We start from the raw sequence: 25,020 nt of genomic DNA, 5'->3' as shown, positions 1-25,020 counted from the left end.
ACCGGTAGCCATAGCATCAGTGGATGAATCAGCGGAGGCCACAATGATGGGGTCTTTCATAGCCAAAAAGTTATTCACTAACTGGAAAAGAATATAGGATGTGTAAGTAACACAATGAGAGAAACCGAACATTGAATAGAGAAGAAAATCTTACCTTGGTAAGGTGAACAGCAGATCGGCAATAGGACAGGTCCAAGGCCCCAATTATATTGGCTTCAGCCTTTGACACTTCCTCTTTTTGTGTGTGTAGATGAGATGATGGGTGATGTAGATAGATGATGATCGTTGAACAAATAGAAGCATATCAAAACCTAATTATCCCTCAATAAGTAAAGGATGAGTAGGGTATCGTTCCACTTTTAAGCGTATGTTATGTGAAGGACGGGATTTGGAAAGGGGTTTGAGGGATTAAAACTAATATTGTAGAGATTGTAGATTCTAATGCTAAACTAAGCTAAACTAACTAAATTGTTGAGAATTTATAAGAGGGAATTCAAGAGATTAGAATCCACCAATACTTTTGATCTATGGACCTTCGCTTCATGGTTGTTCTTACAAGTAGACTACAATTAGGCAATCGAGCGAGTGCCGATGTCCTCTTGGATCGAAACATCGTTAACAATTAACTCTACTTAAGGTTGTTCCTATGTTTATGCTATTAATATCTTCTTTCCTTTTATGTAAGCTCGGGCAGCCATTCAATGTATTACCAAGAGCAACATCAAGGAGTACTTCCTAATAGAGTGACCATTCAATGAATCACCACTTAAGGCAAAAACACAAAGAATACTTCCCCTAGGCACCACTCCCCGAGCTACCCCTTCTAAAGGCAACACAAAGAATACTTCCCTAACTCTAAAGAACTATACTACTAGAAGAAAAGTAAAGAACACTAGCATGATATTAATATTGCAAAACATAAACCCTATTCTATACTTCCATCTCCTGGTGTGGGCAATGGAACTAATAACTACAAACATAAAGAACTAACCTGATTGAAGAACACCATGAACCAAAAGAATCATCAAACCTTAAGCACTGGCTTCATCTTCTCCCTTGAAGGAGAAGATTAGCCTTCCATAAAGAAGGAAGAACAAGAAGAAGAAGAGTTGAAGAACATAAGACTAGAAAGACTAATTTATTAAGACTCAGCTAGTTAAAACCGATCTTTTATTATTAATCTCTCTCTACCTCAAGTTCTGGAGACAAGAATATAAGTGAATTGGCCCATTACATGAGGCACTTAGGTCTTCTATTTATAGGGGTTACAATGATCTCTAGAAGCATTCCAAACCGTCATTTGTTTCCTAATACAAATAGACTTCTTCCAGAGTCCGACTTCGTCTTCAAAACTGAGAAGGAATTGGCTACAATTGTCGATTCATGCGCGTCGGGACGCATTATTCATCGCCCCGGACTTAATCAATGCGTCGGATGCTCGATTTATCGCCCCGGATGCAATCAATCGCGTCTGGGACTTTCGATACATGTGTCAGGCAGCGATATAAGCCGATTTTCTTCTTTTGCTCTATCCTTCTATCCTCTTTTGCGGGCTTTGGTCCAAACAACGAATCCTTTGGCCTTGGGCTTCCAAATAGACTTTAAAATAGGTCCAAGTCGCATCTTTAACAGCTCCAATTCCTTGGCCTTCTCCATGATTGTCCACGGGCCTCCCATGTGATCCTTGATGCTCCGAATTGCTTCGTTTTACCCCATTTTCTCTAATATTCTACAAAACTCTCTTTTTCACCTATAGAATCTTAAAACACAACTTATAAACACTATTAGTCCACTAAGATGGCTAAACAAGAGGCATAATCGAGGGTTAAATAGCACTTTTTGAGCACTTATCACAACTCCCAACTAGCCTTTTGCTAGTCTCTTAGCAAATAAGATAAAAAAATAGATAAGTGATCAAAATCACATCCTAATAACAAAAATAAAATCCTAACTCATTTTCGCAGGCATCGCGCGACTACTAAAAGAAGGGCTTTTTGTGTCACTTATTTTTTTTGTCTCGTGTCACTTACAGGAAAAAAGTGACACATAGAGTTTTGATGTGTCACTTTTTTATGGAATGAGGGCTGATGTGTTGTTTCTAAGAAAAGTGACACAAGTTATTTTATTTTTTGTGTCCCATTATTCGAACGTGACACTAGTAGTTTGCCTTGTTGTGTCACTTCTGGGTGTAAAAAAATCAAAAATAAAATTAACAAATTATCGAAATAAATAAGCGACACTACTAATTGCTTATGCCACGAAATTGAAAGTCGTGATTTGGGCCGCGGCTATATTTTTAGGTTAGCTCTCAAAAAGAATTAACTTAAAAAGAACACTTTTTTAGGGTTAAAAAAGAAAAAAAAAAAAACAGAAGAAAATGAAGGTAATATTGTTTTTCGTTTTTATTTAATTTCAATTTATCTCTTGCGATAACTTAGTTTGAGAGTCATAGAAAGTTTGAAATCAAGATCAAAAGCGAGTAGTTTCAGCAGCAGTCAAGGTTTCAGCAGCAGAATCTCCTTGGCAAGAATAGGATTAGTAAAAATATCGGCAGCAAAAAAAAACAAAGGGTTGCAGGCAAGGATGCTTTCAGGAGATGTGCCACCAAACCAAACGATTTACATAAAAAATCTCAACGAAAAAGTCAAGAAAGATGAGTTGAAAAGATCTCTGTATGCTCTGTTCTCTCAATATGGAAGAATCCTGGATGTTGTTACGTTGAAAACAGCTAAACTTCGAGGCCAAGCATGGGTTGTGTTTAGTGAAGTTACAACCGCTAGTAATGATCGCGTTCGATGCAAAACTTTCCATTTTATGATAAACCAATGAGGATACGGTTTTGCAAAAAACAAAATCTGATTGTCCGCCAAAGCAGAAGGCACATTTGTTCCTAATGAAAAGAAAAAAAGCAGGAAGAAAAAGATGAAAGGAAAACGGGTTGAGGAGCCGCGATAGTCTTTGCTACAACTAATGACTAAAGTGCCCAGTAATGGGGCTCCTGCCGCTTCTCATCGACAAAGGAAAGCCGGAGAACAAGAGGTCGCTGCTCCAAATAGTATATTATTCATTCAGAATTTGCCCTATGAAACCACGAGCAAGTATCTTTGCAACTTCTGTTTGAACAATATCCAGGTTTCAAGGAAGTTCGGATGATAGCGGCGAAGCCTGGGATTGCTTTCATAGAGTATGAAGATGAGGTCCATTCGTCAATTGCCATGCAGTCCTTTCTCCTTTGTATGAACAAGAGGTATGTACTGTGTCTTTCTCATTTTTTTTTGAATAGAGGAATAATTTGTGGATCCATATCTGATTCAGTGCCTGGAATCAGTTGTTTAGTTAATGAAACAAAAGGTTGTCCAGCTGTTTTATTTCCTTTTAGTTTTAACAAACTATGCCAATAGACCGAGACTTCTAGCCAAAATTGCATCTCTGAAGCAGCTTACTTCTCTACTCATGATCTTGTAAGATCTCAAATCTTGTAAGATTTTAATGATAGGCTTGATTAACTGATTATTGAAATCTTAACTGTAAAAAAAATAAAAATAAAATAGGATTAGTGATCATGCTGTGCCATGACTTGCTTACACACTTGAACCGAACAAGTTCTTTAACAGGAGAACGAAGTAAAATATAGGAGATTAGGTGGTTTTGTTTTGCTATAAAGTATGTATGTAGCTTCTATTAGTGGTATATACCTTACATAAAATTTGTTTTATGGTTCTTAGACATGGAGTGGTCAGCTGAACATTAGCTGCAATTGTGAGTGGGCTTTCATCAGTTCTTTTGCTAGTAGCAGATTCCAAGAAGTTCAATAAAATAAGGATCAATCACTCAGCTTTCAGAAAGTTTTGGAACATAAGCTAATCATCATGACCTTAGTTTCAACAGGTTCTGATTCCCACCCTATTGCAATAAGCAAAGGCTCCATTTTACAGGAAATTGGAACACACAAGAATACAACTCGTACACTAAAGTTTTTGTTTGTTTCTTTCAAATGAAGAAACTTGCCCTTGAGAAGTCTTACACTTCTTTAAACATCAATCCGAATTGAGTACATACATCAATGAACGTAACGAGTCAGGCAGTGTTGGGATGACATTTCACTGGTGGACTGGGGTGACTTTTTGCTGTTGGGATGGGATGTTTCATTTTGACTCATTGATATGATCAGGAACAAAATAACAAGAGGGCACATTGATATTCTTGGTGGAGGGATGAAAAAGAGGGGAGACTCCATCTCTATTTACTCACTCTCTCATTATCACCTCAAATGGGTTGCGAGTTTATAATGTCTTTAAGTTAATCTGGCGGTTCAAAATACTATATGATCAGGCTGCAGGCATGTTATCTTCTTCCTAAAATAATATATTATCTTTTTTTCTTTAAGTTTCATTATTATTTGACGATGTTTGTGGTTGTTCTAAGCATTAATATTAGTATTACTAGTTTTATTGAATTCTAAGCAAATTTTGGATCTCGAGTTAGTATCTATTAAAGTTTGAGAAACGCCACACCTTAGGTATCCATGCCTTTATGGTTTCTTTCTCTATAGTTAAATATATTATTGACATCCGTGTTTCTCCATATACGTGAGTTGTTTTTTATTTCAAAATCTGCATGTTAAAAATAACTCATTTATGTGTGGATATGATTAGCTTGGTAGTTGACATGTACAACGGTTTGCTTACTTGTATTGGGTTCCTTGCAGGATGAATATTAGGAAGCACTTTGAGGAGGGACCTATGGAAGTTCTTGAGGTAAGTTATCAATGCTTTTATTTGACTGCCTGGCATGATTTTTTTGTGATCACCATAACCTATTTTGTAGTGAATCTCCCATGCATGCTGCTGCTACCTACGACAAAAATAGTGGGTTCCTTTGTATTGCCTTTGTCTGTGTTGCTTTTTTATCCTTCCATCATATTCAAAACCATCTCTACTGTAGTTTCCCATTGGGTTCCTTTGTACTGCCTTTGTACTGATAGAAATATTGGATTCTTATCTATTTTTGCAGGAGGAGCTGAAAAAATAAGGTAGAGGAGGGGGTTTTGGCAACGGAAGGAAAGAATGACATACTTACTATGGCATTGGGAACTCCAGAGCCTAGTGGTCGAGTCAGGGCAGGTGGACAATATACCACTCCCACTATGTACTTCAATCTTCCTAATAAAATATCAAAGAAATATCACGAGGATTTGGAAGCGAAGTTGAAAAAGAAAGAAGCTCAAAACGAGAAGTTGAAAATTTTGGTGCTACATGTGCTTAAAGAACAAGGTGTGACTAATTCACCAGCGATGATAGAATTGTTGAGCGAGTTGCTCAAGCAAGGACCAAAACTCATCAACTCGCTGTCATTAGAAAATATGGAATCCAATAATGCCAAAAGTGATTATAAGCAGCAGGCGATTACCAAGTCTAAGCAGGTAAGTTTTTTGGCTTTTAAATTTGTATTTATGATTTTCTACACATTTCGAGTGTTCTCTTTAACTAAACTCATATTTAATGTATAGAGAAAAGATGGTGGTCAAAAAAAAAAAGGTGTGACTTCAGTAAAACTTAAGTCGAAAAATGTACAGGTAAGTTCATTCTATAGTTGCCTTAACCATGTTATACTCATTGTGGTATAGTAAATGCAGGGAATGTACGTATTATCGGGGAAAAAAAAGGGAATGATACGTAGCTTTTTTCATTCCTTTATTCCAATTGCTTCACATATACTAACTTGATGTACACTTCGTCATATAGTCAAAAATAGACAACGGAAAGAGCATTGTGGATTCCGAAAAACTTAAAGCTAAAGATGGGAAGGTAAAAAAATATTTTCTTAATTAAACTCAAAAGTTGATTAAATGTTTGCTTGCATTATTCATTTTCATAATATTTATAATATATTTTTCGTCGAACAGGTATTGGAGTTCTCTAACAAGAAGAGTTACACCACTGAAATAGATGAACTTCGTCTTGAATTCATCGACTTTATCCAACAATTTATCTTAGTAGTTAATTTGGGTAAGTGGGCTTCCATATTTCCCTTTCTTTATGTATATATACTTTTCTTATCAATTTTTTTTCTTACTTGTACAATATACCCTTCTTGATTCACTTGCTTTTTAATTTTATATACTAGTCATAGTGGAATGACGACTTCATGATATGATGCAGGTGCATGGATCGATTAACAGATGAATAGATGGCAGCTAGGTTTTTTGGTGTTGGAAGTGCGCACAACAAGCTAAGATATTGCTAGAATATATTATTGGTTTATTTTTTTTTTTTTTTTTAATTGTGATTCTTTTGGTATTGGAATGACTTCTTTTGTTGGGAGTCAAACGAGATGATAAATACTTGGTTTGATCGATGAAATCAATAGAAGTTAATTGTTTTGAATGTTGTTTCTTTCTTCTCGAGTGGATGTTGTTTCCGTTTCATAAAGCAGGTTAAAGTGATTTTGGTTGTGATGTTTTGATAAATGTATGTGGATGTTGTTTATGTCATAAAGCAGGTTAATGAGATATTGGTTATGACGTATAGGATGCAGGTTGAGAAATGAATACGATTGAATACAAAAATGAGAAAAAGTTTAAAAAAAAAAAATATTTTCATTTGTCTCACTTTTGGAAAAAGTGACATAATATCTATTGAAAGTGACACAACTGACCACTCTTATGTGTCACTTTCTTTTCCTCGAAGTTACATGGAGTTGATTCCCAAAAAGTGACACAAGAAGTAAGGGGCTTTTGTGTCTTTTGACGCTTTTGTGTCTCTCTCTCTGGGTCAAAAGTGACACAACTAGTATACTTAATGTGTCACTTTTGACGTACTTGTGTCTCACTCGGCCTAAAAAGTGACACAACTAGTATACTTAATGTGTCACTTTTGACGACGCCATTTGTCTCACTCTGGTCTAAAAGTGACACAACTAGTATACTTAATGTGTCACTTTTGGCGACTTGTGTCTCGCTCTCTGGTCTAAAAGTGACACAACTAGTATATTTAATGTGTTTTGACGTACTTGTGTGTCTCACTTTCGGTCCAAAAGTGACACAACTAGTATATACTTAATGTGTCACTTTTGACGTACTTGTGTCTCACTCTGGTCCAAAAGTGACACAACTAGTATACTTAATGTGTCACTTTTGACGAAATTATATCCCACTCTGGTCCAAAATGGATACAACTAGTGTCACTTTTGACAAGCACTGTGACACTCTTTCTTAAAAAGTGACACAAGAGGCTATTCTTAAGTGTCACTTTTATTAACAAAAGTGACACATTTAGTAAGGCTTTTGTGTCACTTTTGGTAGAACTTTATGTGTCGGGGGCTTATAGGTCACTTCAGAATTAGTGTCAAAAGTGACACAAGTGACTTCTTGTGTCACTTAAAAAGTGACACAAAAAGCCCTTATTTTAGTAGTGCGGCCGATTGCATTTACCATATGCAACAAGGCTTTAAACCTTTAAGTTCCCAAAAAGGACGAAGTTATAGTCTCATTGAGGGTTTTCGGTGATATACCCACAAAATCAATCAATAGTATGTTCAAGAATGATAGTATTTTTTGAGAGAGAAATTCCTTACCCACTTTAGTGCTTACTCCAATAGACAATCTCCATTGCTAACTACATCTTTGCAAAGACTCATAGATTATGATGAGAGATAGTAAAATTGACAAAATTCTCAATCAAGGCTTATGTGTGTACTTAGTCAATCTCCTATACTCTCCTATCCAAGAAGCGGAATCCCTAGTTTACCATAGGTAGATAATCTCGACTTTCAATCCTCACCAGTCATACTCTCAGAAAAGAATCTCTCAGGAGATGGTCTACTATTTTACCTCATGTATGTAGGGAAAAGAATAATGCATACGAACATCCCACATACTACCTTGAAAAAGGACTTTGAATAAAAGTAGTCTCATGGAAAGAATGTCAATCACATATGAAGTGTCGGGTCATTCACTTTAGCATCCTCTCACCTATTCTAGACTTCGTACCATACTGTAGTGATAAGTCATGGGTTGTAACTTGGTTTGGGTATTGGTTTATGAAGAAAAGGTAAAAAGGATTCTAAGGTTGTTTCTGAAAAACACTAAGGGTTTTGCTTCTTTCTTTGGAAGATTTCTTTAAATTATGTATTGCAGAGAAAATTCTTCCTTTGTCTTAGCTTTTCCATCCATTCTGTTCAACTATTTTTTTTTTTTTTTTTTTTTTTTTTTTTCAGTGGTATATCCTTGATTAGTACTGGATATGCTTGTTTTCCACTAGCTTCTTTCACTTAGAACAGAATGATGGTCTTTATTGTATCTCTCTGGTATTTCCTTGTAATCTTCCTTTTGTGCTCTTTCTTCCTCTTTGTGTCCCTCGTATTCTCAGAAACATATGGGTATGGCTGATAAAGATTTTGGCTATACTCCTTGTCTGGAGTTGGGTAAAGGGTAGGGGGTTTTATGAAAGAAAATGGCTTATTGTAAGGCGCAAAAGGGTTTAACATGATGGTCCTACTAGGTGGGATAAAGGCTGAATGGGTTTACTACTTGACTTATCAGTATGATACTCTGTTTCGAATAGACTACAAGACCTAATGGCTATCTCCCCAGTTGATGTCACTTCGTGATTAACCAAATCAACGAATAATGAGACTATATTACAACGACATAAAGAACTGAAAGATGTTGAGTCACTAAGACTTCGGATTTTTTCGTAAGAACTCTCCAAAGAATGGGTATAAAGCTCAAGTCTCACGGGCTAAGTCTAAAAAAATCTACTTCTAGTTTACTAGGGGTTTAAAATCTCTTCGAGCAAAAGTACACAAAACTCCACCAAGTATTATAGTGATGCCTTGATAAAGAATTCTATCAATAAGAACTATGTCGAGCATAATAAATAGTCTAAGCGGTAATGAAATCAATAATATCAACTATCTATCAAACTCAACACTAAGCGTTATAGAATATATATCCCGGACTCATCATTAAAATTCATTTTTCTCATCTTCTTGATATAAAAACAAAAATATTTTTGTTTTGAAAACTAATTTTCGAAATTCATTTCTCAAGTACACCCTCCCCTACTTATGCATGCATTGACCTCAATGTATAAAGAAGTAAATGAAATGGATAAGAAAAAGGTAGGATATTACCATTGATGCCGAAATATCGAATTAGTTCAAGAAACAAATTTTAGGTCTTTTTACGTCAGATCCCCAAGACGTAATGTGAGTCTTTTAAAGTTATATCCTCAAGACATAATGTGAGTCTTTTAAAGTCAGATCCTCAAGACTTTTGAGTCCTTTATAGTCAGATCCTCAAGACTAGTACTCCCACCCACTCGGTTCCACTTTGTAGGAATTCTTCTGATCTCTCTCAGCATGTGATTGACAAAAGTATACCTTGTACCAACAATTTTCTCTTAATGGCTGTAACCCAGGACAAGTTTCAGAATGGCAATTCTTACAACAACCTAGCTTACGCACTCTCCTCTTATGTGCAAATGGACTTTTACCGAACCCTACATGAGCCATAGAAATAATCTTCCTTTGAAGGTCAACAGGGAGTAAATCCCATAAACTAACAGGTGGGGAATACTTAGGTTTCCATCTCAAAACTGATCTTTCGATAACATGCTTACTTCATGTAGACATTTTCGCTCGATCTACTAGAATTCCTTCCAGCAGTATCCCTTCCTTTACCATGAAGTGACACTTTTCCCAGTTCAGAACTAAGTTGGTATCGCAACAATGTTTAAGGACTAAGGAGAGATGATGCAGACAATCCTCAAAAGGACATGTGAATGTCTTCTCTTGGTCCTCAGGGTGAATATGGATCTGAAAGTATCCTGAGTAACCATCAAGAAAGCGGTAGGAAGCTTGTCCAGCTAATCTTTCAAATATCTGATCGATGAAAGGCAATGGAAAATGATCTTTCCTCGATGCGCTATTCAACTTCCTGTAATGGATGCAAACTCTCCATCCAGTCTGAATCCTGGTTGGAATCAACTCATTGTTCTCGTTCTCGATCATTGTGGTTCCGGACTTCTTTGGCACATCTTGAACTGGACTAACCCATTGACTATCAGAAATAGGGTAGATAATGCTGGCATCAAGGAGTTTGACGTCCTCTTCTCGAACTATTTCCTTCATCTTCGGATTAAGCCTCCTCTGTGGTTGCTTAGAAGTATTGGAATCCTCTTCCAAATGAATCCTATGTTGAACTATCATAGGGCTGATCCCCTTGATATCATCAATTGTCCAACCTATATAGCTGACTTGTGTTCCTTTAAAAGTGCTACTAACCGGATTCTTGCTCATGATCAAATCTGATGCAATGACTCTTGGGTAGGTTCCCAAATCTCCCAAGAAAACATACTTGAGTGTAGGCGGTAAAGGCTTCAATTCTAACTTGGGTGGCTCCTTCTTAAGCTCTTTAGGTGGTCCATCAAGCATAGGCGATTCAAGCTTTTCTTTGAACTTGATGTCATCTGATAAAACATAAAATTGATAGTCTACCTACGAAATGAACGATGAAATCAAAACGTAAGTAAACTAAACTATTTTTGATGCTATGTTATCAAAGTTTCCTACTCTCAATTCTATCGAGATATAGTGGAGTAAGAAGTTCGTTCCACTCCTAGTGCTCTAGCATGGATTGTTTTCTAATCTAATTAGTCGGTCTTAAGTCAATGAGAGCTTTACGAAGGTGATTACTACGATACTTACTGAATTTGATTACTTGACTTTTAAACTACTAATGCTATGGAAATATGATTGTTTTGAATCTAGATAAATGATTAGAGGGGAATTGAATCCACCTCGAATCCAACTTAATAGCCTAACATAGATTCTTGTATCTCGATTCTTACGTTCTTACGGCAAGAAATTCGAGTTCTAATCCCTAGTGTTCATGGCATTTCTACCGAGTACTAACTAGCATGTGAGGTCGTCCACCCATTCTCATGGCGAATCACGACCTTCTAGATTGGAATAAATTCTACAATGTTTCTACACTATACCACTAAGTTTTCATCAAGGCTTCATCAACCCCTCTAATGGAGGTTTTAGCCTTGAGTCATCAAACCATCATTTCCCATTTCATTATAACTACACATCATATTAAAATTCTAACTTAACTAAATTAACTAACAATGGTTCAATCTATTTAAACTATGGAATGATAATCAACAAGAATTAAAATCAGATCTATAAATTGAAATAACACAATTCGAAATTGAGAAAACAACTATTTTATTTATCTAATCAATCAAGAACAATGATTCAAAGACTTAATCTAAAACAAGAATTGAAAATGAAACTAAAGCTTAATTTAATTAATGAAAATAGATCTAGAATTATCTATAATATTTTAGGTCTAACTAGCTACCATTAACAAAGAGCTAAACTTTTGTTTTTATACTTTCAGATCAAAAATCGTACATGGGCTTGGAGCCATGTTTTGGGCGAGAATCGAGGCCCAAAAAACCCATTCTTTCGATCCAAAAAAGGCCTCTTCAGCTGCAGTTGGCTTCCATAGACTTTTCGTCCACTTCTGCTCCTCTGATTGGGTCAAGGCTTAGACCATTGGAAATCTCTTTCCGAGGCGGTCGTTTTGACATAAGGTAGGCCCAATTCGAGGGTCTGAGTCCAAAGATGGCTTTAGGAAGTTCTGGCGACTTTGTGTTCATTTCAGCCGTGTCGACTTTTCAGCTTTTGGACCGGGCTTTAGGAAGGCTTTATCTTCTTGAATCTTGGCCTTTAATTACGGAACTCCTTAGTAACCGACCTTTTCTCCTTTATCTCACTAAAGTGGCACATTTACGCACATAATAGACTTTGAAGCACGAAATGCATAAAAACGTAATGTCGTGTTAACTCTTAATTATTACTCACATAATTGGTCCAAAAGTATAAGCTGTTAAAGGGTTAAAACTACAGTTTTGGGCTCTTATCAAACCACCCCAAACAGCATTTTGCTTGTCCTCAAGCAAAGATGAGAAATTAGAATAAGTGACCAAAAATGGAGTTCTATCTACTCGTTTATTTGAGTCGCGATTGCATTGACCATATGCAACAAGGCGCTTAAACCACTAGGAATTCCCTAGTGGGCCGAGTTATAACCTCGTGAGAGTTTTTCGATGAAGGTACTCACAAACTTCAACTATACTACAGCGACTAAGAAATAAAACTATTGTTTCCTCCTTCATGTCCCAACTATATATACATCTACTAGCACTTGAATAAGAATAACCAAGTCAAAACCTAAGCTAATATATGCATAATAATCAATCATCTATGATACAAATATATATATACTATGAGTAATACTATGAAATGCCTAGCGAGTTCGTTTTGAAAACTTCGGAATAGCGTCCTTAAGTAGGTCCTCACATAAATGTCAAGACAAAACCACTCGATTTTCCACTCGAGTTTATTTACTCGGTAAATGCAGTGGGCACACTTTACCTTACAATCTCAATGACAACAAGGAAAGCGAGTCGATCAAACACATCTGCCACTTCTTATCACACTAACCTATTCCTAATTGAGCTAGAGGTCTTTATTAGGTGTTCGGGGATTAGGAGATGGTTTAAGAAGGAAGGAAATGGATATTCAAAAAGGACAAGTCCGAGATAATAGAGTCTTCATATTATGTAACTTAGAAAACCTTGTTATTTTCTTTTTCTTTTATACTTTATTTCCATCCTTAGCCATATTTTTCTTTTTCTTTTTCTTTGGCTTTTGACTCCGCTTTTATTCTATTTTTGGAGTTTTTATTTATTTCTATATATTTTTTTTTTTTTTCCTTGGATGGAAACTTCTTTTTTTTGAAGCAACTAACTAATTTTTTGTTTACCACGAGGTTTTCTCTTCTTCTTTCTTCACTCATTCTATTCTCGGACTTATTCTAAATTGGGTAGGTTGATTTATTTATTTATTTATTTTGTTTTTTGTAACGAGGGGTAAAAGGAATTGTGGTTTATGGAAGGCTAAAGAAAGACTTCGAGGAGGGGCTTAATAGCGGAAAATAATTCATAGGTTTGAATTTCTGGCTATATCGATCCAAAGAGGGCCTAAATTCTCGCTTAGGACATGGCATAGTGATCAAACAAGTGGGCGTGTGATATCTCTATCCGGATTTTACTTCTCCCTTGTGTCATTTCTCAAATATTTCACTCATATAAGGCTTTTAGGCTATATTCTCCACGGGATTTGTAGAATAAAGTACTCTAGCCTAGATTTGAGAAACTTACTGCTAACAATCATAGATACTCATGTAATATATTTATAGATAGATGCAAAGATTATTACCTACATATTAACCTAAGTTTCTAACAATTATTACGATGCAAAAGCTACATTGAGACTTCTAGATTGTTAAGAGCATAGAAAGAAAACAATACCAATATTCCTAAGTGTATAGCATAACTTATTTATTTATATTTTTGAATTTTAAAATTTTAACTAGAAAACAAATGCATATTATACATATCTATATCCTACGGATGCCTTAATTACACGTGTTTCTATGCCCCCAAACAAGAATCATGCTTTGTCCTCAAAGTATTGTAAATAAAGAGGGTAGAAAAATACCATTGAAGCGTGTGAAATCGGGGAACATCGCAAAACAAAGTTAGAGCGATACTACTATAGGAATAAAAACGCAACTCTATAAGAGTTCCACCCATTATGGGGTTAACAAAAATGAAATTGCTTGGGACATAAGTAGACACTAAAAAACTAAAACTTACCTTATCTCCGGCAAACATCCTCCTCCTCATTAAAGATATGAGGTTCCTTCAAGATCCTGCCGGTCCATTATAACTTGCCAAGCTTGCCGCCATTTATCATCTACTAATGCTAAGTGTTAGTGTTATTATGTACGATGGGATGTCTGGGGCGACCAAATGAAATTTGCACCGCCATCCCAGCCAAGTCATTATTAGCGAATGAGCGAACCACCCTATTGGTGGGTCTCATGACTTCAACCCTTTTCAATCTGTGAATTGTGCGCGGAATCACAGGGTAAACAACTTGGCATGATGCGACTTACCAACACAGGCATAAGAAGATACTTACGCCTCATGGTTTGGGCTCTCTTAAGACTAGTGACCAAAACTTCGGGGAATGTCATAATGGCGGCGTCCCTCAATTAAAGCGAGGAAAATGTCACCAGCGGTCTTGTTTGCAGAAGTGGTATCATTACCCCAAAATATTCATCGGGATAAATAACATGGTGGTGCCTACGTTTAAGGAAAAGGCTACCAAAAGGGCAATGCTATATCGCCCACTGGTCCATTACTCGAAATACCCTCCCCATAATAATCATGGAAATATGTATAATCATAAAGATATGCATTATCGGTCATATATGCCCATGTGTGAGCGAGGATCGGTATTGGTATTCCTAAAACTAAAGGCGACCAAATTTTTATTGAATTCATGTGTCGTGTCATCGACTCTGACGGAGAATTCTTGATCTCCATCGATTACAATAGAATTTAATGTGGTCATAGAAATAAGCGATAAGTTGTGGTGAATATGACTCGTCATCACTTACCGTAGATGGCGCCATCTAACTCGCGAGGATCATTAGCCGGAACCGGTGTCCATAGGTGCCGGTGCCCAACACATCTTGAAAGACTGTTCGGTATGACTATAGGAGATGTCATCACAATAACTCTTTGAGCAGTTCCACAAAAATCCGGAATATTTGTTTGAAAATTGGAAATTTCAGCGTTCCGCGAAACCGAGCGCGCGGCGCTTCGTGTAGAAGCGTGATCGCGGCTCTTGTGTAAATCGCGATTCGGTGTTATGGCGGGTCGTGGCTTTGGTATGAGGGCGGGTCGCACTCTAGGTCCGATGGTGAAGTCGGGTCGATTTCGATTATGAGGGCGATCGCGCTCGACAAATTTTTCAAAAAAAAGTAAAGGCGAGCTTCGTTTTCGTAATTGAAACCGGAGTTTAGATGAAAAAAAGAAAGTAAAACTTGGAGTTGATGGTGCGGGATGATGGTGGAATGTATTGTGGTTTGTTAGTGTAGAAAGAAGGGAGTTTAAATAGGTTATGAGCTTCCAAAGCGAATCGGGAGTTCCCTATTTGTTTGAAGGCAATTTCGAGGAAATAGGAAAATTCCCAAAACCGAAAGCGGAAACAAGCCATTTTCATGATTTCCTAAAATCACGGTATCTTTCATCTTGGATTTAGAATAGTAACCGCTAAACTCTCCTAGATTTCATGCTACCACCACACAAGTCATAGATATGCCGATATCGGCCAAATTATCAACCTTTCCTCCAAGACAACGTAATATATATATGATCATATAGCGACTTATGCTTTCGGTCTAAATATTTCCATCCCCAACCAAGTCGGGAAGGTGGGATAAATGATAAAACAAGCGATTTTCGAAAATAACCCCATTATATTAAAATAAAAATAAAATAAAATAAAAATCCAAACAACATTAAATAAACACATTACTATTTAAATTTAACTCTTGAATTAAAATCCTTCTAATAAAACGAAATTATGAAATAGCAACTAACTCAATTTGGGGTGAGCACCTAGTTTTATGATGATGATGGACCACGAGATGGAGATTGGCTGCGGGATGGAGAATGGCTTGAACCATCGTCGCCCGGCGACGACGCTCATGCTGTCGGACTCGGTGAAAGCGGAAGTCCTCCACGGGTGGCATGCGTCGTAAAGCATCTCTATTCGGAACAAAGCGTTGGGCTTCCATCTCGATCGCAAAGTCGCATCTTGGGTTTTTGTTGTTTGGTGGATAGTCTCCATGTTAGACAAGATATCGTCCAAAACCCCCTTCGAGTATTTCAAATCTCCTCTGAAGGTTCCCTTGCTTCTTTTGAACTACTATCATCTATTTGGGATATCTCCACAAATACCATAAACGCGCATGAAGGCGGTTTTGCAACACTTTGCATCGTTTCTACATTAGAATTACACTTCTCTAATGCATCTTCATCCATCCATGTCATATCTTCCCTTTCATCCTCCGACTCATCCATTTTTCTTCGGACAACGGCCAAGTCTCTTGGATGCAATCCATTATAGATACTTGCATTAGAATGCAATTTGATCTTAATAGGGCAGATCTTGCGGCGACTCTAAAGGAGAGCATGATCTTAGTGATCAATACGGGAAGAGGCGCTAAACTCTTCCCCCTCCTCGAATCACATTAAACATTAAATCAAGGATGCAGAAATTATACTTCTTTGTTTGCAAAATCGAGCGAGAACGTCACGGACATTGCGGGCCGATATCGATTTTTTGTCTTTCAGAGGGCGTTCCTACCAATCCATTGAGCTTCTGACCCGGTTGATTGATTTTCGAGAATAATCTGGCGGGGCCAATGGGATGTCGGATTGTATTCACCCCTCCGCGGCGGTATCCTTCATCAAAGCGGGAACTCCGGTATACGGGGTTCACGAATTATCGTTACTAGGTTGCTTTCAAAGCGTAATTCCTATGAGTTGACTAACAAGCTACCGTTACTTCTCTCTCCGTTCCTCTAACTTTATGAAAATCCTATCCCTTCAATTCTCGCTTTTTTTATAAAACTGTTCTACCAAATTATAGTGGTAGAACTCCTCGGTTAATTACCACAGATCCGTTCAATGTCTCTTGAACATCTCCAGCGTCATAAAATTAAAATGGCTATCCGGAAACAAATAGCGTTTTCGGCAAAAATTCTCACGTAAGCGCCATTGAAATTTCTTAGACTACTAATGGTTTGTAGGCTGTGGGGGAAGCGAGTTTGAAGAAAACTACTAAAGCGGCGTTGGTGGCGTTGGTGGTGGTGGTGGAAACTATAATTGGTGGGTGTTTTTGAAGTTGGGTTGGTGGTGATGATTGTTTAGAAGATTTAAAGGTGGATTTGATTTCCTTGTTGTAGGTGTAGTTATGTTTTCTTCTCTCTCTCTCTCTCTATATATATATTATATATATATATATATATATATATATATATATATATATATATATATATATATATTTTTTTTTTAATTTTTTATTTTGGTTTCCAAGTTTGATTTAAAATAGGTAACGGTTTGGTATTGAAGGGAAAGAAGGGAACCGTCGTTTTTTGGGAAGGAAGGAGAGCTTGCTGACATCGTCGCGGTTTGGGCCCAAGCCCGGTTTGAATTCGAAATTTTTCGATTTTTTGGCGCAATTTCAAACTCAATTTGCCGCCGTTCTTGGCCCGATTTTGGCGAATGAGTTATGGAAATGATCAGTAGAAAATTTCAATCCAATGATCCATAAAACACTCAATTCAACCATGGGTGGCGTATAAGAGGGTGGAAGAACGCCTCGAAGTGCGTGTGTGATGTAAGTTATCGCGACGAAGGAAATCTAAGTTTAGATTACGTCAACCCGATTGAACTAATGGGCCTAAACAAAACCAATGGAAAGTTCGAGCAATCGATGGAAAGATCATTTGCCCACCCCAAACAAATTTTTAAACACAAAATTTGTTTACAGCGTGGGTCGTTTAAAGTCGGATTCCCAAGACTTGTTGGATTGCTATTTCTATGATTTTAAAATTTTAATTTTATTTTAATTTGTTTATTATAAGAAACACGAAAAACAATAAATACATAATTCATTCCATAGAGGAACATGACTCAAAACCGAGAAAACATGCAAAAGTGGAAAGCGTGAATTATGTGGTGTGGACTTAGGATCCGGTACTTAGAGCCACACACTCCATAAGGGAGGGCCGGTTACCTGAATGGTGCACTTATCGGTATATGGAAATGAAAGTAAGTACACCAAATGTCAAAGGTTCGATCCTCGTAGGCGAGGTCTGTAAAAGGACTTCCTACATCGGGGGCGAAGTTCATGAAAATGTTTTAACCGTTGACCATTAACTTGAAAGATACTTTTGTCATTTGGATTTACCAAGGTAATTGCCCGTGGGGGGGTGACCCGATAACTAAAAGGGCGGACCAGCGGGTTTTTAGTTTGCACGGGAAAACATGTAGGCGGGAGTTGTAAAGCAAAACCTTTTGACCGACCACAAACTCTTTGCACAAGATATGCTTATCATGAACCGTTTCATGTTGGCTTTATAATCCCAGCGAGATCGTCACGAATCATTCACATTTCTTCAAGCTCATTCAATTTGCAACTTGCGTTTGACACTGCCTCATCAATATTGAAGTTAAAAGGCTTTTATAGCCCCACGAGCCGCGGTGCTCTAATTCAACGAGCAAATGACATGGTTTCCCAAATACAAGTCTAAAGGGGAGACATACCTATAGGAGTTTTGAAAGCATTCTATACTTATAAGGCATCCGATAGGCAGCTTTGACCCGATCTTTCCTATCGGGGTTCACGGTTGTTTCTAAAATCTTTTTTGATTTCCCTATTAGAAACTTCTACTTGTCCGCTAGTTTGTGGATGATAAGGAGTTGCTACTTTGTGTGTAACTCCATACTTTTCACTAGGGATGCAACAACTCATTTGCAAAATATATTCCACCATCACTAATGATGGCTTTAGGAATGCCAAACCGACAGAAAATATATTCTTTAATAAAAAAATACAGCGGTCTTATGGTCATTGCTCACGGCAAGCTAGGGCCTCTATCCATTTTGACCGTAGTCCCGGCAACTAGAATATAAATGAAACCATGGGAAACCGGGGAAAGGACCCATGAAATCAATGCCCCTGGGCGTCGAAAATTTCTACTATCAAGATTGGATTTAATGGCATCATATTACGTTTAAGTGATTAGCCCAAGTTGTTGGCAGCGAATACCGTCTTGCAATGCGCGGGCATCCTTAAAAAGGTAGGCCAATAAAATCCACATTGAAGAACTTTAGCGGCTGTTTTCATCCCACTAAAATGGCCACCACACTCTTTGTCATGGCAAAGCGATAGAACTTCATTATATTCCCCGGGGAATACAGCGGCGAATAATCGATCCGCACAATACTTAAAAGGTGGGGCTCATCGGTAGTATAACTTAACTTTCGGCCAAAAACTTTTTACGTTCATTTCTTGACCAATTATAAGGCATAACATCAGCCGCTAGATAATTTACAATGTCGACATACCATAGTCTTTGAAAAAATGGCATCTGGATGCTCATCGGGGAAAAGAGTCCGGTATGGACTCGAATCGATCGATCGTCGTTTGTGAGTCTAGATAAGTGGTCGGCAACTTCGTTTTCGACCCCTCTTTTGTCCTTTATTTCTAATGTGAACTCTTGCGGGAGAAGGATCCGTGGATTAATCTACGCTTAGCATCCTTCTTTGCAAGAAGGTCTTTAAATTTTGCATGGTCCGTGTAAACTAAAGTTTTAGAACCAACCAAATAAGGAATGAAACTTATCTAAAGCATAAATGGCGGCTAAAATTCTTTTACGTAGTTGAATAATTTCCGTTGAGCATCGTTTAATGTTTTACTAGCATAATAAATGGCAGTGGACTTATTATCTAGTTTTGTCTAAAGAGCGCACCAACTGCATAGTCACTAGCATCACACATGAGTTTGAAGGTTTAGACCAACCAATCGGAGGCTGTATAATTGGTGCGAGGTTAGGTTAGAGCGGCTTTTAAAGTTCAAAAAGCACTGCTTCTGGTTAAAATTAAAATCAAAAGATTGCATCTTTCAAAAGCGAGATTAGTTAAAGGCCTAGCTATTTTCGAGAAGTCTTTAATAAATCGCCTATATAAAACTGCATGGCCTAGAAAGGCTCTAATATCCGCGGACGGTCCGTGGTTTAGGTAAATTAAGCTATCTTATCTAGTTTGGCCTTATCTGCCGATGCCATCACTAGATATAATGTGACCTAATCTATGCCCTTTTTCACCATGAAATGACACTTTTCCCGATTTAAAAGCGAGGCTCTTTTCTTCACACCTTGTCAAAACCTTAGGCGGGTTAGACAAGCGATCGTGAAGGAGTCTCCATAGATAGAAAAATCATCCATGAAAACTTCCATAAAAGCTCTACCATGTCACTAAATATATGGAAGCATACACATTTGGAAGGTTCTAGGAGCATTACAAAGGCCAAAAGGCATTCGTTTATAGGCATCGTTCAAAGGGACATGTGAAGGTAGTCTTTTTCTTGGTCATCAATATCAATAATAATCGAAAATAGCTTGAGTAGCCATCGAGAAAACAATAAAAGCATGATGACTAGGCGTTCGAGCATTTGATCTATAAAGGTAAAGGAAAGTGATCCTTTCGTGTCATAGCATTTAAGCGTCGTAATCAATCTGAGATCCTCCATTTCATAGGACCTTGTGTGACAACATAGTCCCCTTCCGTTCACGAACCATGGTAACTCGATTTCTTAGGAACTACATGAATGGGGCTTACCCGTTAAGCTATCGGAGATGGGGTATATGATACCCGCGTCGAGTGTCGTAAGACTTCTTCCCTAACCACCTCTTTCATGGCAGGGTTCAAAGCGGCGGCTGAGGTTCAGCGAGAAGTCTTCGGCGTTATCCTCAAATGGATCTGATGAGTGCAAACATTAGGGTCAATTCCTTAATGTCGACTAGGGACCAACAATCGCAGGACCGATGTTCCCTAATCACCGGATTAAGCGTGTCTCTTCATCCTTAGATATGAGAAGATATAATTACGGATGATTACCATCGGATCAAGTTGTATATATTTTAACTCTGGGGAAGGGGTTTAAAGCGGGGTGGAAGGAAAATCAATAGATGTTTCGTCGGGGTCCTCATTTTGCATAATGAATACTTGCTTAGGTAGCAAGTCTTCATACTCAATATATAAGGAGCAACGCGAAGGTCTACAACTTGGTGTGGACTCAAGGATGGTGTTGACTTCCTCTAAGTAGGAGTCATTTACAAAATCGACTTTCAAAAGAAAGGAATTTGTACATATTGTTTTCGGGAAGCGTGTTGTTAAAATAATCTTGAGCTAAGCTCGATCATGCTAACCTCCCCATCTATAAAGCGAATCGGTAATTGTTTCATCATTTTAAAACATTTACCTCATTTGTGAGATGGCCAAAAGATAAGGACATCTTACCATCCAGCGGCAATTAATAAAGCGTTGGCGGTTGCTAAAAGGGGCACCCTAAGATGATCGGTCTGAGTCATTAGCGACTTACGTATCGAGGATAACAAAATCGGGAGGATAGTAGAAATCCTGAACCTTAACAAACTACGTTTTCCACTACACCCTTAGGATGCTTAATTGACTTTTGTCCGCTAATTGCAGCGTTATTTTTGTAGGTTGCATTTCATGTAGACCTATTTGTTTATACAAGTAACGGGAGTAAGTTAACACTTTCGCCCCGAGGTCTAATAAAGCGGCCATCGTGTGGGAATCTCCTAAGGTGCATTTTCTGATGGGGGACGACGGGGGTCCTTGTACTTAACAATTCCATTATTTTTAGGATAAAGTTGGGAATTGTTCAGGTTAAAAGCGTCTTTAGGTATGTTGGTCTTCGCCTAGTAGTAGTGCACAACTCTTTAAGAAACTTAAGCGTGATTAGGTAGCTTTTAATAGCCGAGAGAAAAGGAAGGTTTATCGTTAGATTTTTGAAAGCGTTTCCTAATCTCCTCAAAGTTTGTATCCCTGGTTAGCATGGCTAATTTTGAGGAATGGTGGTTTTAGCTCTATATTTAGTGTATGGCTCGACTTGATGTGTAACCTTGGCTTTTACGTTTCTTAGGTTGTGGTTTAAGCGGGTACCTCTACGGTGGTAGGTTCTTGAGTTTCTATTTCGGTATCTAGTTCGATATCCGGTGTAGAAGTCTTGATGGGGTAACTATAGGCATAGTTACTTTGTTATCAACCACTCTTCGAGGAGAGTGGTGATGGCATTTAGTCACCTACTATTGTCGTTTCCATTACTAGTATTACCGTTTACCTCAAAAGTTGTGTTTGTTGTTTTAGGGTTTGGTATCGCTTGTCACGGAAACCGCCTTTTGGTTGGGATTTCTCTTGGGCTAAGCTTGTTGTATGCCCGATTTATGGATTGTAATATCTGTTGGTTTGATTGAGTCATTGATTGGAAAAGTTGTTGGGTAACACGTATATAAAGCGTCGATCTGGGTCGGTTGTGTAGGTGTAGTAGTCCGCAGTGGTGGTATTTGGAACTATCTCCGTTGATTATTTATGGGTGGGTTTTGATAGTTACTATTGTTAAGCGGAGCGATACCTCTATTGGTATTATAACTATTATAATTATTCTGACCTTGTGCTACACCTTGTCGTGGTTTAGCTTGGTTGTTATAATTATTATAATTTCCCTGACCTTGTCCCTATCTTTGCCTAGGTGGAGCTTGATTATAGTTGTTTGTTTGCCTAACATTTTGGTTATTAAACCTGGAGTTGTAACTTGTTGATTGTTTAGCCAACTAAAAGTTGGGATGTTGTCTCCATGGGGCATTAGGAATAGGATAGTTATTAATGGAGCAAACATTATCTTGCTCTAATTATTTGTTGTTCATGGCTGAGAGGACAACAATAGTCGGGGTGCTCGGGGACTCAAACAGAAATTACATGGGTTGGAGTTGACATTCATGGCTGGGAATAGGCTTTTGTTGAATAGAAATAGCCTCTACCTTTTTAGTTAGAGATTGATTAAATTTTTAAGTTAGGGATCGGGTTTCATCTCAAACATTAGTGCCTTAACTATTGAAGAAGAACTAGCAGGCGGGGGATATCATCACTCCCAATTGTTATTAGCGTTTAGTTTGTTCTTCTAAAAATTTGTAAGCCTCTGAGGCTCCTTTACTTAGGAAACTACCCCATTCATTATGTCGAGGACTTCTTTATGGTGATGTTGAAGTCCTTTGAAAATACGCGAACTAACGTGTCTTTTGCTAGGTTATGGTGTGGACACTCTATAAGCGGTCGGTGAAAGCGATTCCAAGCCTCGAGAAAATGATTCATGAGGGTTTTGTCCGGAAGAAATGAATCTTGGAAAGCATTTCATCCGTCTTTAGGGGTGGGTAAAAATGTTCCATAAATAATTTGAACAAGTTTAGCCCACGAGTCCTGAGTTAAGCGCAGTAGTTAACCAAAATCTTTGCCTTATCGGCTAAGGTGAAGGAAATACCCTCGGTTTAATTTGTTTTTTGCGCTGTCGTAGGATGATGGAATGTTGTAAGGACTTGTTCAATCTACGCGCATGTGTTGGTAAGGTTTTCATGGCCTAAACCATGGAAAGCGGGTAACAAATTAAATATGTTTGAGGATTCGAAAATCCCCACTGGAGTCTGCTAGAACGATGCAAGATTTAGGGCTATCGCTCAAAGCTTTGTAGAAGTCGGAGAGAGAGTCTCTCTTTCTTCACCCATTATATCAGGTATGGTTGGTGGAATAGTAGTTAGAGGTGTTATGATTGGTATACTCGATATGTTTGTTTGTTGGCGGTTAATTCGTTCGGTGTTTTTCTTCGACCAGACCTACCTCATGTATGTAGGGAAAAGAATAATACATACTAACATCCCACATACTACCTTGAAAACAGACTTCAATAAAAGTAGTCTCATGGAAAGAATGTCAATCACATATGAAGTGTCCGTCCTTCACTTTAGCATCCTCTCACCTATTCTAGACTTCGCACCATACCGTAGTTGATAATTCATGGGTTGTAACTTGGTTTGGGTATCGGGTTTATGAAGAAAAGGTAAAAAGGATTCTAAGGTTGTTTCAAAAAACACTAAGGGTTTTGCTTCTTTCTTTGGAAGATTTCTTTAAATTTGACATTGCAGAGAAAATTCTTCCTTTGTCTTAGCTTTTCCATCCATTCCGTTCAACTATTTTTATTTTTTATTTTTTTTACTCTGTGGTATATCCTTGATTAGTACCGATATGCTTGTTTTCCACTAGCTTCTTTTCACTTAGAAATGTAATGATGGTCTTTATTGTATCTCCTCCGGTATTTCCTTGTAATCTTCCTTTTTCAGGCTATTTCTTCCTCTTTGTGTCCCTCTATTCTCGAAACATATGGGTATGGTTGATAAAGATTTTGGCTATAATTCGCGGTCCGAGTTGGGTAAAGCGGTGGGTTTTATGAAAGAAAATGGCTTATTGTAAGGCTAAAAAAAGCGGTTTAACATGATGGTCCTACTAGGTGGGATAAAGGCTGAATGGGTTTACTACTTGACTTATCGTAAGATGATACTGCTTCAATAGACTACAAGACCTAATGGCTATCTCCCCAGTTGATGTCACTTCGGATTAACCAAATCAACTAATAATGAGACTATATTACAAACGACATAAAGAATGAAAGATGTTAAGTCACTAAGACTCGGATTTTTTCGTAAGAACTCTCCAAAGAACGGGTATAAAGCTCAAGTCTCACTCGCTAAGTCTAAAAAAATCGACTTCTAGTTTTACAGGGGTTTAAATCTCTTCTAGTAAAAGTACACAAACTCCACCAAGTATTATTGTGATGCCTTGATAAAGAATTCTATCAATAAGAACTATGCCCGAAAGCATAATAAATAGTCTAATTCGTAATGAAATCAATAATATCAACTATCTATCAAACTCAACACTAAGTAGTATAGAATATATATCCCGCACTCATCATTAAAATTCATTTTTCTCATGCTAATCGATATAGAAACAAAAATATTTTTGTTTTGAAAACTAATTTTCAAATTCATTTCTCAAGTACACCCTCCCCTACTTATGCATGCATTGACCTCAATGTATAAAGAAGTAAATGAAATGGATGAGAAAAAGGTAGGATATTACCATTGATATTTAATATCGTAATTAGTTCAAGAAACAAATTTTTAGGTCTTTTTACGCCGATCCCCAAGACGAATGTGTGAGTCTTTAAAGTCATATCCTCAAGACATAATGTGAGTCTTTTAAAGTCAGATCCTCAAGACTTTTGAGTCCTTTATAGTCGATCCTCAAGACTAGTACTCCCACCCACGGTTCCACTTCAGGAATTCTTCCGATCCTCTCAAAGATGTGATTGACAAAAGTATACCTTGTACCAACAATTTTCTTAACGGTCAGAACTCCAGACAAGTTTCGAATGGCAATTTAC

General features: G+C 37.7%; 1 protein-coding gene across 2 annotated transcripts; it reads left to right on the top strand.

The window, feature by feature from the left end:
* The first annotated feature begins 3,111 nt into the window (after nucleotides 1-3,111).
* On the top strand, nucleotides 3,112-6,299 carry LOC147489727 (uncharacterized). Of its 2 annotated transcripts, XM_086571415.1 has the most exons (7): nucleotides 3,112-3,247; nucleotides 3,726-4,757; nucleotides 5,014-5,422; nucleotides 5,510-5,575; nucleotides 5,745-5,807; nucleotides 5,906-6,008; nucleotides 6,162-6,299. In XM_086571415.1, exons 3-7 carry the CDS (start codon nucleotides 5,081-5,083, stop codon nucleotides 6,176-6,178), a joined length of 591 nt encoding a protein of 196 aa, XP_086427541.1. In that variant the 5' UTR covers nucleotides 3,112-3,247; nucleotides 3,726-4,757; nucleotides 5,014-5,080; the 3' UTR covers nucleotides 6,179-6,299. The 2 variants fall into 2 exon arrangements, with proteins under 2 accessions (XP_086427541.1, XP_086427542.1); XM_086571416.1 differs by lacking the exon at nucleotides 5,510-5,575.
* Nucleotides 6,300-25,020: the final 18,721 nt, after the last annotated feature.

This window comes from Coptis chinensis, chromosome 7 (genome assembly GCF_015680905.1).
Source record: "Coptis chinensis isolate HL-2020 chromosome 7, ASM1568090v1, whole genome shotgun sequence".
NCBI classification, from domain to species: domain Eukaryota; kingdom Viridiplantae; phylum Streptophyta; class Magnoliopsida; order Ranunculales; family Ranunculaceae; genus Coptis; species Coptis chinensis.
This window is presented reverse-complemented; position numbering and strand designations above follow the sequence as displayed.

Bases quoted from the DNA above. Each gene is read 5' to 3' on its own strand.
- LOC147489727 (XM_086571415.1), top strand. From the start codon at position 5,081: ATGGCATTGGGAACTCCAGAGCCTAGTGGTCGAGTCAGGGCAGGTGGA. The intron at 5,576-5,744 runs GTAAGTTCATTC...TTCGTCATATAG, and splicing joins TTAAGTCGAAAAATGTACAG to TCAAAAATAGACAACGGAAA. The intron at 5,808-5,905 runs GTAAAAAAATAT...TTCGTCGAACAG, and splicing joins TTAAAGCTAAAGATGGGAAG to GTATTGGAGTTCTCTAACAA.